General features: G+C 48.0%; 3 protein-coding genes across 3 annotated transcripts; 2 read left to right on the plus strand and 1 right to left on the minus strand.

Moving 5' to 3' along the window:
- Window positions 1-2304: 2304 nt before the first annotated feature.
- On the plus strand, window positions 2305-4021 carry SETTUDRAFT_39994 (uncharacterized protein; the record flags this gene model as incomplete). Its single annotated transcript, XM_008028231.1, has 3 exons — window positions 2305-2946; window positions 2995-3550; window positions 3603-4021. The coding sequence occupies 3 exons, from the start codon at window positions 2305-2307 to the stop codon at window positions 4019-4021; spliced, it is 1617 nt and encodes a 538-aa protein (XP_008026422.1).
- Window positions 4022-6223: 2202 nt separating this feature from the next.
- SETTUDRAFT_28916 (uncharacterized protein) lies at window positions 6224-12320 on the minus strand (the record flags this gene model as incomplete). Its single annotated transcript, XM_008028196.1, has 3 exons — window positions 6224-6294; window positions 8374-9145; window positions 9204-12320. The coding sequence occupies 3 exons, from the start codon at window positions 12318-12320 to the stop codon at window positions 6224-6226; spliced, it is 3960 nt and encodes a 1319-aa protein (XP_008026387.1).
- Window positions 12321-13109: 789 nt separating this feature from the next.
- Window positions 13110-14885, plus strand: SETTUDRAFT_110827 (uncharacterized protein; the record flags this gene model as incomplete). Its single annotated transcript, XM_008028329.1, has 5 exons — window positions 13110-13259; window positions 13343-13482; window positions 13541-13656; window positions 13729-14451; window positions 14521-14885. 5 exons carry the CDS (start codon window positions 13110-13112, stop codon window positions 14883-14885), a joined length of 1494 nt encoding a protein of 497 aa, XP_008026520.1.
- Between the last annotated feature and the right edge of the window lie 150 nt (window positions 14886-15035).

Here is a 15035-nt window from a genome sequence, read left to right on the forward strand (position 1 = left end):
GATAGTCGATCACATACTTGATCTAGATCTACGTGGATTTTCGCCTACCTACGCAGCTGTGCGCGATATGGCTGATAGACTGTTGGCTGCGCGCGGCGCTGGCCAGGTTGGGCAGAAGTGGCCCAGCCAACTTTGTCAAGCGTACAGACAGTCTTACGACGCGTTTCAATCGGGCATACGATAGGCAGAGAGCTCTATGTGAAGATCCAGTCTTAAATCAAGAGCTGGTTTGAGCTTGTGGAGCAGACAAAGGCTAAGTACGGCATCTGTGATGAGGACGTCTACAACTTTGACGAAGCTGGCTTTATGATGGGCAAGATCACGACTCAGCTAGTCGTAACAGCGTCAGAGAGGAGGGGCCGACCAAAGGCAGTTGAGCCAGGCAATCGTGGGTGGGTAACGCTGATCGCAGCGATCAACGCAGCTGGCTGGTCAGTTCCACCGTTCCTCATCTTCGCTGGCCAGTATCATCTATCCGCCTGGTACGAGGAAGCAGAGATCCCACGCGACTGGGCGATCGCAGTCAGCGACAACGGCTGGACGAATAACGAGCTAGGTGTTGCCTGGCTAAAGCACTTTGATGCCTACACAAAGACTCGCGTTGTTGGCACACGTCGCCTGCTTGTTCTTGACGGCCATGAGAGCCACCAGTCTCTAGAGTTTCAAGAGCTCTGTAAGGAGAACAATATCTACACGCTCTGTATGCCGCCTCACTCGTCTCACCTGCTTCAGCCTCTTGACGTTGGCTGCTTCTCGCCATTAAAGCGCGCGTATAGCCGTGAGGTGGAGAGCCTAATACGCAACCACATCAACCACATCACCAAGCTTGAGTTTCTGCCAGCGTTCAAGACAGCGTTTGATCGATCCTTCACGCCAGCCAATATCCGCTCAGCCTTTCAAGGCGCAGGCCTTGTTCCTCTCCAGCCAGACGCTGTTCTATCAAAGCTTGACATAAAGCTGCGCACGCCTACTACTCCAGTAGCTGCTCTTGCAGAGGCCGTCTGGCAGGCTCGTACCCCAAGCAACGTACGCGAGTTTGAAGCCCAATCAACGCTAATACGTGATCGGGTTCGACGGCATAAGAGCTCATCACCAGCGTCAATTATTGCGGCGATTGACCAGCTTAAAAAGGGAGCAGAGATAATAATGCTCTCAGCTGAGCTAATGCGAGATCGGATCGCCAGTCTTGAGAGGGCTAACGAGGCAGCAACAAAACGTAGGCAGCGTAAGAAGAAGCGGATACAGAAGCAAGGAGTGCTAACAAAGGGAGCTGGAGAGGATCTACTCGCTCAGCGCGAGGCTGATCAGCAGATTGCTCATGAAGAGCGTCAGGGAGGAGAGCGATCAGGTGTCAGCCGCCAGGCTTTAGCGCGCTGCAGCAGGTGTAGAGAGACTGGCCATAACTCGCGTACATGTAAAAAAGATACTTTAGATAGTACTTAATCTACTATCTTAATATATATAAAATTCATAAATTTGTGGTAGAGCTATATAGGAATAGAGGTGCGCGAAGTTGGTGGGGTGCGGCGCTCGCTTGTACGCGGCGCTCGCTTGTAAAACACGTTATATGTGTTTTTACTGTAAGACAAGCCTATACGCTGCATGCGAGAGGGTCCATAATTGTGCAGGGATAACTAGAGCGTGATCCGGAGTTCTGTTCGGAGTTCTGCCCGGAGTTCTTGACCCTTGACTAACTAGCATCCCTATCTTCCGACCCGCTTACCTCGGTCCCGAGGGACCAGACCAACTATCGACTCACATTATTTTTGGTTTTTCGTTATAGTCTTCAACGAGCGTTGTTTAGACTTGTACACATCGGGTATAGTGAGGGCTTACTGAATCTAATTAACTGTCTATGATAGCCAAAATCACACTCTCGATCAGTGAAATGGCTAATGACTAAGCGAATGCTACAACTTCTTGAGAGAACATCTCCTATGCTACACCATTAGAGGACTGTAACACTAAAACCATACTTGTATAATGAGGTATTTTCTCAAGTTCTTGAGCCATTTGTGGGGATATTCCCTAATATCAAGCTCGGAATTTTTGTCCCGAATATCCTAGCCATATTTGAGTGTACAGTCCGAGCTCTCGGGTTTCTTAAGACCCTTCTGACTGTGCATCTCAGGTTCAAAAGTCAGTCATTCCCCAAAGGCTTTCTAACACACTAGCCTTGCAACCTTGAGATTTACTTTCTTCATTCTTTACAAGCATACTGACCAGCTCAAAAGCCCCTATACCTTTTTAAGCCTGATTTCTACTTCGTCTCTATACCGTATACCCGGCAACTTCTCCAGCAACATGTGCTACTCAGTTCAAGATGAATCGTCAAGAATCCTGCACGAAGTTTTGCTTGCAGACCCTGCTCTCGGCCTGTCAACGCCCATTATCGAAGCTGCTAAGAAAGTTCATTTCACTGGTGGCAGCTCGAAGCAATTCGTGCCTACACCTGTAAAGCTCACGGAGTCTTCGGCCTCGCTGACCGCCTTAGTTGCTGCTGCCGCCAGTGCGGTTGCCGAGGCCAGGTATGGCATTGGCTATCAAGACATTGAAGTCAACACAGACGTCGCAACGCTGTTTCTCGAGGCTGTTCTACTCCCAACTATCAATGGTAGATCATTCATAGAATCGCGAGAGTTGATGGCAGAACTGTCGAAAATGGACTTGCACGATATGACAAGCCCGATTAGACGTTTCTCCACCACAATCTATCAAACGAAAGATGGTCGTTGGTTCCACTTGCATGGATCTATGAATTCAGATCGCACAATGGACATGATGGGTGTCAAAATGCAAGACGTTACCTCTCAAGAAGCAATTCAAATCTACAAAGAAAAGGTCCGACAATGGGACTCGCACGAAATAGAAAAAGTAGCAAACAATGAATATCGGCAGGCGGGAGTCCTGTGCTACACTCCAGATGAATTCTTCGAAAGCGAGCATGTAAGTCGGAACCTGCATAGAAAATGGCTCAGCTGACGTCTATTCAAGGGCAAGATTATGGGAAATGAACCCCTATGGACAGCGAAACCTGTACTGAGCCCTAGGAAACCTTGGCCTTCGTGCTCGGATTCTGGTAATCAATACAAACCGTTGCAAGGTATACGAGTCATCGACTACTCTCGCGTCATTGCAGGTCCAGCAATCTCAAAGATTCTTGCTGTGCTTGGCGCAGATGTCATAAGAGTCTCGTACAGCGAGATCCCTGAGTATGCAGTTACAATGGTTGATATGCAGACTGGAAAACGCGACGTCGATCTTAATCTAAAAACTCCTGAGGGTAAGGCCACATTTTCTGAATTACTCCAAGGCGCAGATGTTCTAGTGGATGGATATCGTCCAGGTGTGCTTGAACGAATAGGATTCACGCCGACTTCAATGCGAGAGACCAATCCTTCCCTTATATACCTGAGGGAGAACTGCTATGGATTTAAGGGTCCTTTGGCAAGCCGCTCGGGTTGGCAGCAGATCAGCGACTGTCTGGTCGGTCTCTCTCATCTACAAGGTCAACTCCTAGAAGTTGAATATCCTGTGGTTCCCTTATTTCGTAAGTATTTACTAGATATAAAGATAGGCCAAAGCCGCTAATCATCCCATAGCCAATTCGGACTACCAGACCGGCCTGGTTGGTGCCACCGCCGTCATTCAAGCTCTTATGAAGCGGACGACGGAAGATACAACTTTTGATATTGACATCAGCCTCACTCAGTACAATATCTGGCTCTACCGTCTTGTAGCATACTCCGAGTCACAGCAAAAGGACCTTCGAGCGCAGGATCCAGAATTCCATCCACACCATTGCGACGACATGCCCATGCTGACTCAGAAAACCCACATGACTTTGGTCAAGGTGTACCCACAGCTTGTCAAACCAGAGTATTTTTGGGAAATGGACGGAAGGGAATGGGGTATCAAGGACCCCATCAAGATTCTGGCACCAGCTTTTAAATTCTCCAAATCTAAGCTAGAGTACATGCACCCTTCAGGCCGTCGCGGGCGATCAAAGACTGCATGGTGAATAGGAACTCACTTCCAGTTGTCAAATTTTATGGGTCTTCAATTGTGGGGTAAAAGGTTCATTCGTTGTTGCTATCTCCTGAGGTGTCGCCTTTGTGGCTTTTTCCTTTTCCTCCTTGACCTTATGCATGAGCTTTAATCAAAGCCCTTGGAGACATTGTACGCAAATGCGAGGTGGGTGATTGAAGTTGATAGGGTGACCGGCTCGCTTGCCTGACCGACTTGCTTATCCGTCACGTTAAGGCTCTGCAGAATTCTAAGAGCCTTAAATACCTGTAGTTAAAATCATCTTGAAACTCGTACAACTTCTCGTACATGTCACAAGACGGCTTCCTTAGACTTTAATAGACATATCTGCCAATGCCTCACTCCGTCGCCGATCCCTGATCTACTGCCTCCTCAGTAAGGTTACAAAATAGCTAATCTTTTCTCTAATGTTCAGTCTGGAAGCACCCTGTTTAACAACAGGCCGGTAGCCAATGGTGTGCTGACGCGATAAAGCTTGTTGACCGATGAGTCAGGTATGGACTATATCATAGGGCACATATACGCGATACTACAATAAGAAAGAAAGCTGTAAGCAGTTAAGAGTGTAGAAAGGCTATTGTGTTGTCGTATGTATGATCGTAGGAGTAAGTTTATTATTATAATTATTATTATCAATTTAGTTTAACGTCCTGTGTCAGCCGGTGGGTTATATAAGACGTGTAGGCTAGGCCTACAAGTATCTACGTGGTGCTATCAGTTTAGTGTAGGTGGGGGAGGGGGCTTATCTAAATCGAGGTGAGACTCGTAGCCTAGTATAGAGAGAGGTAGTAGGGGGTCTTACGAGTGAAGGGAGGGGTAGTGTGGGGTTAGGGCGGGGGCACCTAGTATAGGTGTTGCCCTAGTTATCGAGGTTTCCTTTATACCAGGCCTGTGTTGCAGCCCTAGTCTCCTTAATAAAGGCAATTGTAGCCTGTATGCCTACTGCAGTGTCTAGTAAGAAAGCTAGCGACAAGGGGTCCTTAGTAGCTTCTTGCATCTTTGCCCTCGCTTCCTTATATAGCGTGCAGCTAAGGTGGATATGTGCTGGATCTTGCGTAGCTCTATAGTTGCAGGGATACACTTTAGAGTCTACTTTTCCTCTTCTAAATAGAAAGTCTCTTAGGTAACAGTGACCTAGCTTAAGCTGAAAGAAGGCGCTAGAGGTCTCTCTACTAGTAGGAGGAGTGGCAATCTGCTTTCTAGTCTTCCACTTATACCTTGCGGCGTAAGTAGTAGGATTTAAAGTAACAGCTTTCCTCCTATATTTTTCTAGATAGCTAAGCCACTCTCGCTCACCTAGCTGTTTAATCCGTGCGCGTATAATAGTTAGGCTAGTCCTAGTATAGCTTAGATCTAGCTTTGTCGCCTCCTTTGCTAGTATATCTGCTTTTTCATTTCCTATAATGCCATGGTGTCCGGGTACCCACTGAATAGTAGGGATTACGCCTTTGTCTTGGAGTTTCTTTGTTGCTTTGATACATCTAAGTTGCCATTCTTGTCCTGGGTTATCTAAAGCAGTCTTTAGTCTAAGTATTGCAGCCTAGTTGTCTGCATATACTCTAACTTCTAGACAGTCGTCTACTAGATCGATAGCTTTCTCGAGGCCTAGGGTAATACCCTCTAGTTCTCTGTTGTAGACTAGCTGGTTATAACCTATGTTGACCTTTTCCTGAGCTTTAAGACTAGCTCCTTTGTAGAAAGCTACTCCTACTCCTATACCTTTGCCTTCTCTTGCAGCTGAGGCGTCTAAGTAGATAGATAGGAGATAATTGTCTTCTAGTAGTTCCTTGTGGTGCTTTACTTCGATTTCCTTTAACTTCTTAGATATATTCGTCTTGTAGCTTATTTCTAGGCTCCACGGCATAGAGGCGTAGTGTTTAATCTTCTCACTATCGTCTGATAGAGCTGTTGAGATAGATCTAGTAATACGCTCTAGCTGTTTCCCTTGGTTGCTAGCGATAGCAATATTAAGAGGGTAACTAGGGGCTAGTTTTCTAGCTCTAAAGGCGTATTGTCGCAGGGCGTTGTTTAGCCTAATTCTAGGAGGGTACAGGGCTGCTTCTACCTCGCTTGGTATAGTCGGTGATGTTCTAAAGGATCCTAGGATTTTTCTGCAGGCTTGATTCTGCAGCTTCTGCCTTTAGTTAAGTGTTGTCTGCTGCTCCTTCCAGAAGATTTAACACCCGTAGTCTGCTACGCTCGTGACGCAGGCTAGATAGAGCTGTCGTACTGCGCTAGGCGAGAGGCCTTTGTTTGAGTTAGCTAGCCTGCTAAGGCGGTGAAAAGCTGCGCTAGCCTCTTGGTTCCTGATGTGGCTGTGGTGTTTGAATTTAAGGCTGCTGTCAAAGTGGACACCTAGCCATCTAACTAGCTCCTCAGAGTGTACTGTTTGCTAGTTTGGCAGAGTAAGAACTCTGCTTTGATCTTTTCTAGATCTTGTCCAGTTAACTAGTTCAGTCTTTGAGCTATCGAATTGGATGGCTGACTCCTCTGCTAGTCTAAAGAGGTTCTGGATCTCTTTTTCTAGTAGCTTTATGTTTCTCTTTACTAACGTAGACGATATAGAGATTTGGAGGTCATCTATATAGGAGGAGGAGTATATATTTGCACTTGCTTAAGTCGCCTGAAATAGCGGTTTAGAGTAGATCAAAAACAGAATAGGCGAGGCTGGGCTTTCTTGAGGTGTTCCTGTCGAGATTTGCTGTGGCTCCTCAGTTTGTCCATCGAAGGAAAGCTCTAAGACTCTATCTTCGAGGAAGGATTTTGTCCAGGCTAGTAGGCAGCAGGGCAGGCCTTGGCCTCTCATGCCTTCTAGTAGCTTGTTTTTTAAGACGTGGTCGAAGGCTCCTTTTATATCAAGAAAGATAGTAGTAGTCACTTTCTACTTTCTTTTCTGCTGCTGTATATTATTATAGAAGAGTAGCGCAGCGTCGATAGCAGATTTCTTTAATCTTCCTCCTAGTTGAGAGGGGTGGAGTAGATCAGTTGTTTCCGCTAGTGCGCCTAGTCTCCTAGCTATTAGCCTCTCTAGTACTTTGCCTAGGTAGTTTAGAAGTGAAATTACTCGGTAGGCCTTTGGTTTCGTGTAGTCAGGTTTGTTTGATTTTTTCAAGATAACTCCTTTTGCTTTTCTCCAGCACCTTAGGTGGTAGCCTAGATTAAAAAAAGTAGAGTATATCTTGAATAGCGTTTCTGGCTGCGTTGTGTATGCCTTTTGAATAACTTCCTAGCTGATTAGATCGGGTCCGGGTGTGGTCGCTTTTACTTTACAGCAGGCATAGTATAGCTCGTCCTCTATTAGAGTGGGCCAAGTCCACCTGCTATCTCCTCTGTAGGTGTGGAAGGAGGGAGTTGTTGTTGTTAGTGGCGGAGGAAATAGGTCCTCTCTGAAAGCCCTGCATTTCTCAGTAAACGATTCCTTGCCTTTCATTGTAGGTATTTGGGCCAGAAAACGTGTAGTTACCTTTATAAAGCTAGCTAAAGGCGCTGCGATTGTCACGTAGAAGCTAGTGTTAGCATAAAAACGCAATACTAATCTTAAGGCAGCTAATTAAGCCGCTACACAATGAATATTACACAAAAGAAAGCAAATATAGAAGGGAGAGACTCTAATAGTCAAAGAGAGAGAGCGATTAGCAACGCTAAGAGAGTTTAGGGCGTGTAGTAATAGGAAGAAGGTGAAGAAGAGAGCGCGCGTTAAGGCAGGTAAACCATCACAAAGGCGCTATAGACGCTGTAGTAAGACGAGGCACAACTTGCGTACCTATAAGCAAGATAAAGAAGTAGATTCTAAGTAGAACAGTCTACTACAATTTCTTATTACTATCGTGGTTGTACTATAATCATTAGATAATGATTGTGGAGTTGGTGAAGTCTTTGTAACGGAGTTACATGCCTATATATATTATACTACACTAGAATAATCAGTTCAGATTATTCTCGTGCTTACCTTTTGCTGAAGGGTAGGTTGGTTGCTGGCCGAGTGGTTGTCGCGTAGTATCGACTTAGTGGGCATTGGTGCTCACCTCCATTACAGTTTTGGCGTAGTGGCAAACTTGCCCGTCTGGCAAACTCGCATGTCTCAGACGTTATTATAATAGTTTATTAACTATAATGAAAGTGCATAATAATGTCTCGACATTGACGCGCTAGTAGAAAGTGGCCCACTTACTTGGGTGGCCTGCTCGCTTGTGAACCACGTTATATAGGCTAGAATTTATCTGATTCCTGATAGGAATAAAGCGTTCTATATATAGTAGAAAAACTAATTCCCTTCTATAATTGTGTTACGTTGTCCTAAACTTCCGCCTGCTCCTAATAACGCACCACTTGCGAATTTATCTCTAATCCTAAATGTTCCAAACCGCTCTTCCTTTTTCACCTTATCAGCACTAGGTCCATAGCCACCGCCACCTGGTGTCATTATGATGATCCTATCACCGGCACTCATTGCAGTCGTCGCCTTGCCACCAAGATTGATCGTTCTGACGGTTCCGTCGGTCGGATCCTTGCGGATCCACAGATTCAAACCCCGCTTACCCTCCTCACCGCCTGCCATCCCGTAAGGTGCGATGACTCTACGCTCCGAGAGTATAGAAACCTGGAGTGGCATGCGGAACTCAATGTCGCGCACGCAGCCGTCGCCACCACGATTTAGGCCGGCACCGCCACTACCTTGGCGAATAGAGAATTCGTGTAACAAGACAGGGTATCTCTTCTCGAATACTTCGGGATCGGACATTCTGGTATTTGTAACGTGGGTGTGAACACCACTCTCGCCCTGCCAGTCAGCACCAGCGCCAGAGCCACCAGCGATTGTTTCATAATAACCGAAGCCCTTGACAGTTGCTCTGGTAGTACTGTCCGTACCACCATAGCCGAAGGTCAGGTTATTGCAAGTACCTTGAGAGGCGGCGCAGGCTTGGAACGCTTTGAAGACCAGGTCCACGATTCGCTGCGATGTCTCAACATTGGACCCGACCGTTGCAGCCTTGAGTGAGGGGGAGAGAATGGTGTTCGGTGGTAACTTCAGCTTGATAGGGTCAAGACAACCTTGGTTCAAAGGCATGTCCGTTGCGACCATTGATCGCAGACAATACTAGGGGAGGTCAGCTCGATGTTTCCTGGAGCCGAATGTCATTTTGCGTGTGTCTTACCATGATTCCAGACAGCATAACCGCAGGGGGGCAATTGAGGTTGCCGAATTGCTCAGGGCCGGTCCCCTCGAAATCGAATACGGCATCACCACTTTCAGGGTCAATAGTAATCTGCAATGATAACATTGTACCGTCATCAAGAAAGTCGGTTGCCTGCAGATCTTGTCCTTCGAATCGTCGACTGAAACCCTGCAGCAGGTCTCGGACAGACTGTGCAGCATTTTTTTGAATAGCCTCCATGTAAAATTCAACGACCGGCCATGAGTAATCCTTGACTAAGGCGTTGATGAGCTGGATACCTCTGTTGTTGGACGCAATAGCGGCTTTGAGGTCAGCGATATTGTCTTTTAGGGTTCTTGTCCCACTGCAGCCCGGATATGCGGCAGGAATATCGACTAAGATCTCATGAAGCCCCTCGTCGTCAAATGCACCTTCTTTCACAATCTTAAAAGTTTCGACAGCAACTCCTTCCTGCCAAAGCTCAGTGGAGTGGGGGGGCATCGATCCAGGTTGGATACCACCAATGTCAGCATGATGCCCACGGTTGGCCACGAAGAATAGAATCTTGGAAGGGTTGTCCTCGCTGAACACGGGTGTAGTGACGGTCAAGTCAGGTAGATGTGTACCTCCAGCGCGTGGATGGTTGCTAAGCAGAACGTCACCGGGCTTCAGCTCACCTGGTCCGTAAAGGCTTGCTTGATAGGCAACAGAATAGCTCATAGAGCCAAGATGACCGGGAATATGTGGCGCATTGGCTACCAGACCACCAGTCGCCGAAAAAATGGCACAGGAAAAGTCTAGGCGTTCCTTGATATTGACGGAGATGGAGGTCTTTTGCATGGTCTGTCCCATCTGCTCGGCGACGCTCATGAATCGATGACCGAAGATGGAAAGCTGCACCGGATCTACCGTATCCGTGGACACCTCGGGTGTTTTGACATCCAAAATCTCCAGGATCAGGTGTTCGGCCAGGACGGTAGCAGCACTCGAAAGGTCAAGCACAATAGTCTGGGTCTTGTCGACCACCATAGCAGGTCCTTGGACCGTACTGCCGATTGGGAGATCGTCGAGATAGAAGAGTGCAGTTTCAATCCACCCGTGGCCCTCATAGTATACCCTGGTGGATGCTCGAGACTTGATAGGAGTAGCCAGTGGAGATGAATGTATCCTACGTAGCTCTTCGAATGGGTTGGTGAGTTTGAGATTGATACCTTTGCCAATGGTGCGCACTCTGACATCGTCGACAATAGTACTGCGAGGTTGTGTGAAGCCAAATTCCTGCTGGTGGCGAGCAACGAATGCCTCCTCGAAACCAGCGAGGCGGCCAGGATGGGGGATCATCAGCGACGTGTCGGTGCCCTGATATCGCATGTTGAGGAAGAATTCATGTCTGATTTGTTCAACAGAGAATCCTTGGGACTCCAGGGCACCGACACCCTGAGCCCGCAGCCTGTCGAAGCGGCCTTGCAGCTGGTCCAGTGTCTGATTCGAGAAATTAATGGTCTCTGGCTCTTGATGCTCCACAACGACATCCGCAAGCGCCATCCCATACGCTGACAGAATACTGGAATAGCGAGGAATAATCACACGCCTGATGCCGAGATCTCGAGCTATAGCGACAGCGTGCTGTCCTCCAGCCCCACCGAAGCAACCGAGATTATGAGCTCCAGCTTCGAAACCTCGGCCCTCGCTCAATGTTCTGATAGGCCTTGTCATTGTCGCGTTGGCGACGTTCAAAAATCCCACCGCCACTTCTTCGGCGGTCAATGCTATCTCGCTCGCCATGTCCTTGTTGATTGTTGCTGTCAGCTCGTGGAATGCTTCTTCAACGACGTGCTTGTCGAGAGCTCGGGGGAACAAGTCTGGTACAATTCGGCCAAGGAAGAAATTGGCGTCCGTGACGGTGAGGGGTCCGCCTCGGCCATAGCAAGCAGGACCAGGATTAGCACCAGCACTCCCTGGACCAACTTTGAGAAGACCATTTTCCCATCTCAATATAGAGCCACCGCCAGCTGCGACAGTATTGATATCCAGCTGTGGTGTCTGAATCGTCACCTCAGCGATAGTGCTCTCAAATATATGCTCCAGAGATCCGGCATAGCGGGCCACATCCGTACTTGTCCCACCCATATCAAACCCTAAAACAGGAGTACCATCGGTTGGATCATAGCAAGTCTTAGACAGTCCAATTACGCCACCAGCAGGACCACTCAACACACCGCGTAAGCCAGTGAAATTTGAGTACGCCGTGAGACCACCATCTGACTGATTCAAAAACAATTTCCGTCCATTGTGATCTTCTAATCGACCCTCGAAGCCCTTGCGAAAGCTCGTGAGATATGTGTCGATAACGGGCGACAAATAGGCATCTGCCACAGCAGATTGACTCCGGGGTACAATCTTGACCATTTTTTGGAGCTCTGAGGATGCAGAGACTCGGAAACCAAGCTCTCGGGCTATAGCCGATACACACTGCTCGTGATCTTGGAAAGTATAAGAGTGCATCATGGCAATAGCAACACTGCGATAGCCTTGGTTCCATAAAAGTGAGAGGTCCTTCCGTATCTTGTCGTAATCTGGTGCCTTTATGATGCGAACAATTTCTCCCGATAAGCCCTTTACCAACGCTGAATCGCTGCCAACATCAATGACAGGCTTAGGATCTGGGTGCTCGGTAAACTCTTCTATCGTGATACGCTCATCGACTTCAATCACCCTCTCGTAAAGCTTTTCCATTCGACGAACTGACAAGTCGAAGATGTGAGGACGGGCCTGATTGCCGATTTCCAAAATGTCCCGGAATCCCTTGGTGATGACTAACACCGTAGGTTCACCTTGCCTTTCCAAGAGCGCATTTGTTGCCACGGTGGTCCCCATGCGGATGGACTCGACAGTATCTAGGTTTAGAGGCGTTCCTCTTGGGATCGACTTGCCGCCGGCTATTTCCAAGATTTGGCGGATACATTCCGTTGGCGCGTCGGGATACTCATCAGGGCTTTGCGAAAGGATTTTGATCACCAGCTTCTGATCTGAATCGGGGATCCAGGCCCAGGCATCTGTGAAGGTACCACCACGATCGATGGCGATGCGGATTCCCGAAGACTTGGCTTCTGTCATGTCTGTGAAAATGTTAGTACTTCACCAGGAAGCATGAGTATCTTGAAAATGGCTGGAGAGAATGTGTTCAAGTAAATGAGTGAGAACCGAGTGAACAGACAAGCTCATAAGTCCTCTAGATTTCCACTTGGTTTACACAACACCCAATAGTGGAGTAGCTTATCATGATGTGCAATCCGCATGCGTGGAACCGTTTGCTTGGGCCGACTCGCCGACCGATCATGCCGTGGAGATGCCTGCTGTCGACGGACCAATGAACATCATGAGGCTGGCGATACGTTCACTGTAATCATATTCCTATCATGTACTAGGGCGTACTATAGGCGTAGTAAACCACGGCGTCATGTTATCTCATGATGGTGTTGGTGCGGGAGCTGGATGATCGGCCTACGACAGCCGAGCCGACCTCCAGCCACGCTGAATTTTCAATTGAAAACTAGCCGAAAACGGCAACGGCTTAAAAAAACCAGCGGGATGCCAGGCGATGGCATTCCCAACCAAGTCTTGCATCATTCTGTATCTCCGCACGGTCTGCGTATCTGTATGTCTTATCTTATCTAAGGGGATGCCAGTATTCTAGCTGGGCCTGGAGAGATCACCCCAGTTCCCAGGGCCAAGGTTCCTAGCAGACCATAAGGGACTATTTCTGCTTGTCTTCACTTCTAGCAAGCGATCACTCGTACGAACATACATTCTTGATCCTTACGTACTTTCAACCTTGGTCTAGACTTCAGTAGCATCTTGCCAACGTAGAAGAACTATAAATCAAGGCGCAAGAAGCTATCCCCTATGAACACCGGCACCAAAGATGAGTGTCCTAGCAAGGAGAATGCCATGGCGTTGAACACAACCACGACCAATGGCTCCCTCGGAGAAGCATTGTCGGAGTCCTACTATATTGACCCCTTGAAAGAGCGCAAAATGATGAGGAAGTTCGATGTACGTGATCCAAGAATATCTTTCCCTCTTAGCACGATACAGACATGTGCCTTTTTGCTGACAACGCATATCTGTGTACATAGCTGTACGCCATAGTAGCCATGGGTATCTTATATATGATGTCCAATCTTGACAGGAGCAATCTGGGTAATGCCAACATTGCTGGTATGCCAAAAGAGATTGGTCTTACTGGAAATCAATTTGGCATCGCCACCACGTTGCTGTACGCTGTTGCTACTCGAATCTCTACCTTGTAAACTGGCTAATTTTTCTCTCGCCAGATTTGCTACCTACGTCCCGTTCGAAGGGCCAGTCGCCGTCATGCTCAAGGTCATCGGACCTAAGCCTCTCATGACAACGTGCGCGTTTTGCTGGGGAGTGGTTTGTCTTGGAATGTGTATGTCAGGATTTGCAGCTCGATCCGTTTGTCACCTTGAGATTACAAACTGACGCAAGAACGAGGTTTTAGCCTTCATCCAGAATCACTATGGCCTCTACGCTTGCCGTCTTCTGATAGGCTTTTTCGAGGCTGGGCTCATCCCTTGCGTTAACGTTTATATCGGGGCAGTGTACAAAAAGTCCGAAAGAGGTCAACGATCTTCCTTCATCTTCGCATTTAGTGCATTTTCCAGTGCCTTCGGTGGTCTCTTGGCTTTTGGTCTCACGCAGATCCGGACCGCCAACTACTCGGGATGGAGATGGCTCTTTGCAGTGGAAGGGGCCATCACTATCATGGTTGTGCCACTTTTCTGGTTCATCTTCCCCACGACACCGACTGAAGCCTGGTTCCTTACTGAAGACGAGAAGCAAATGATGCACATACGCTATGCTTCCGACCCATCATGGGGCTTTGACGACAGGTTCGCCTGGAGTGAGTGTCTCAAAGCATTTGTCGACCCAAAATGGTACGCATTTTTCGCGTATCAGTTTTCCATCAATATCAGCCTGTACGGCTTAACAACCTTCATGCCTGCCATTGTCCGTGGGTTAGGATACACGTCTTATCACGCAAATCTCATGACCGTACCAATCTTCTTCGTCGCTTTGGTCTTCTTTCTAGCCCTTGCCTGGGCATCAGATCGAACGGAAGTCCGCGGCCCGTTCCTCATTATTGGTCTTGTGTGTTTGATTGCGGGCTATTCAATCTTGTTGACGGTCAACAATCTGAAGGTGAAGTTCTTCGCATGTTTCGGTGAGTTCCCAACCAGTCGACTCTCGAGTATGATACGTGGTGCTCAGGACGATTCACTAATCTGTCGAGTAGTCGCGGCTCTGGGCATCTATCCAACTACCGGTCTTTCTATTATGTGGCTACAAGATAATGTGTCGCGGCACTATAAACGAGCCACCATGGTAGGATTCACCCTCACCCTTGGGAACACAGCGGGCGTCGCAGTCGGACAGATCTTCACGGCCCAGAGTGCACCAGAATACCTTCCCAGTATTCGCATCGCGTTGGGTATGGCTTGCTTCGCCTTAGTCGATGTCTGCTGCATTATGACTGCGTTCAAGTGGATTAACAGGAAGCGTGCGGCTAGGCTACTGGCAGCTGAGCAGGCTGGAAGCCCAATCGAGTCAGATGCTTCTCTGGGAGACTATGATCCTCATTTCCGATACACTATCTGATGTGGGATAAACCCTTTGCTGGGTGCCAGCTTGGGACGCAATGTCTCCCTGCTCACTGGGATACATTCGGCTCAGGAACGGAGAGGAAGATTTCTTGGCGGGAGGCGGCGCTACTTTGTATATTGACACGACGCTTCGTAATTGGTGGAT

The sequence above is a fragment of the Exserohilum turcica genome (genome assembly GCF_000359705.1).
Source record: "Exserohilum turcica Et28A unplaced genomic scaffold SETTUscaffold_23, whole genome shotgun sequence".
NCBI lineage: Eukaryota > Fungi > Ascomycota > Dothideomycetes > Pleosporales > Pleosporaceae > Exserohilum > Exserohilum turcicum.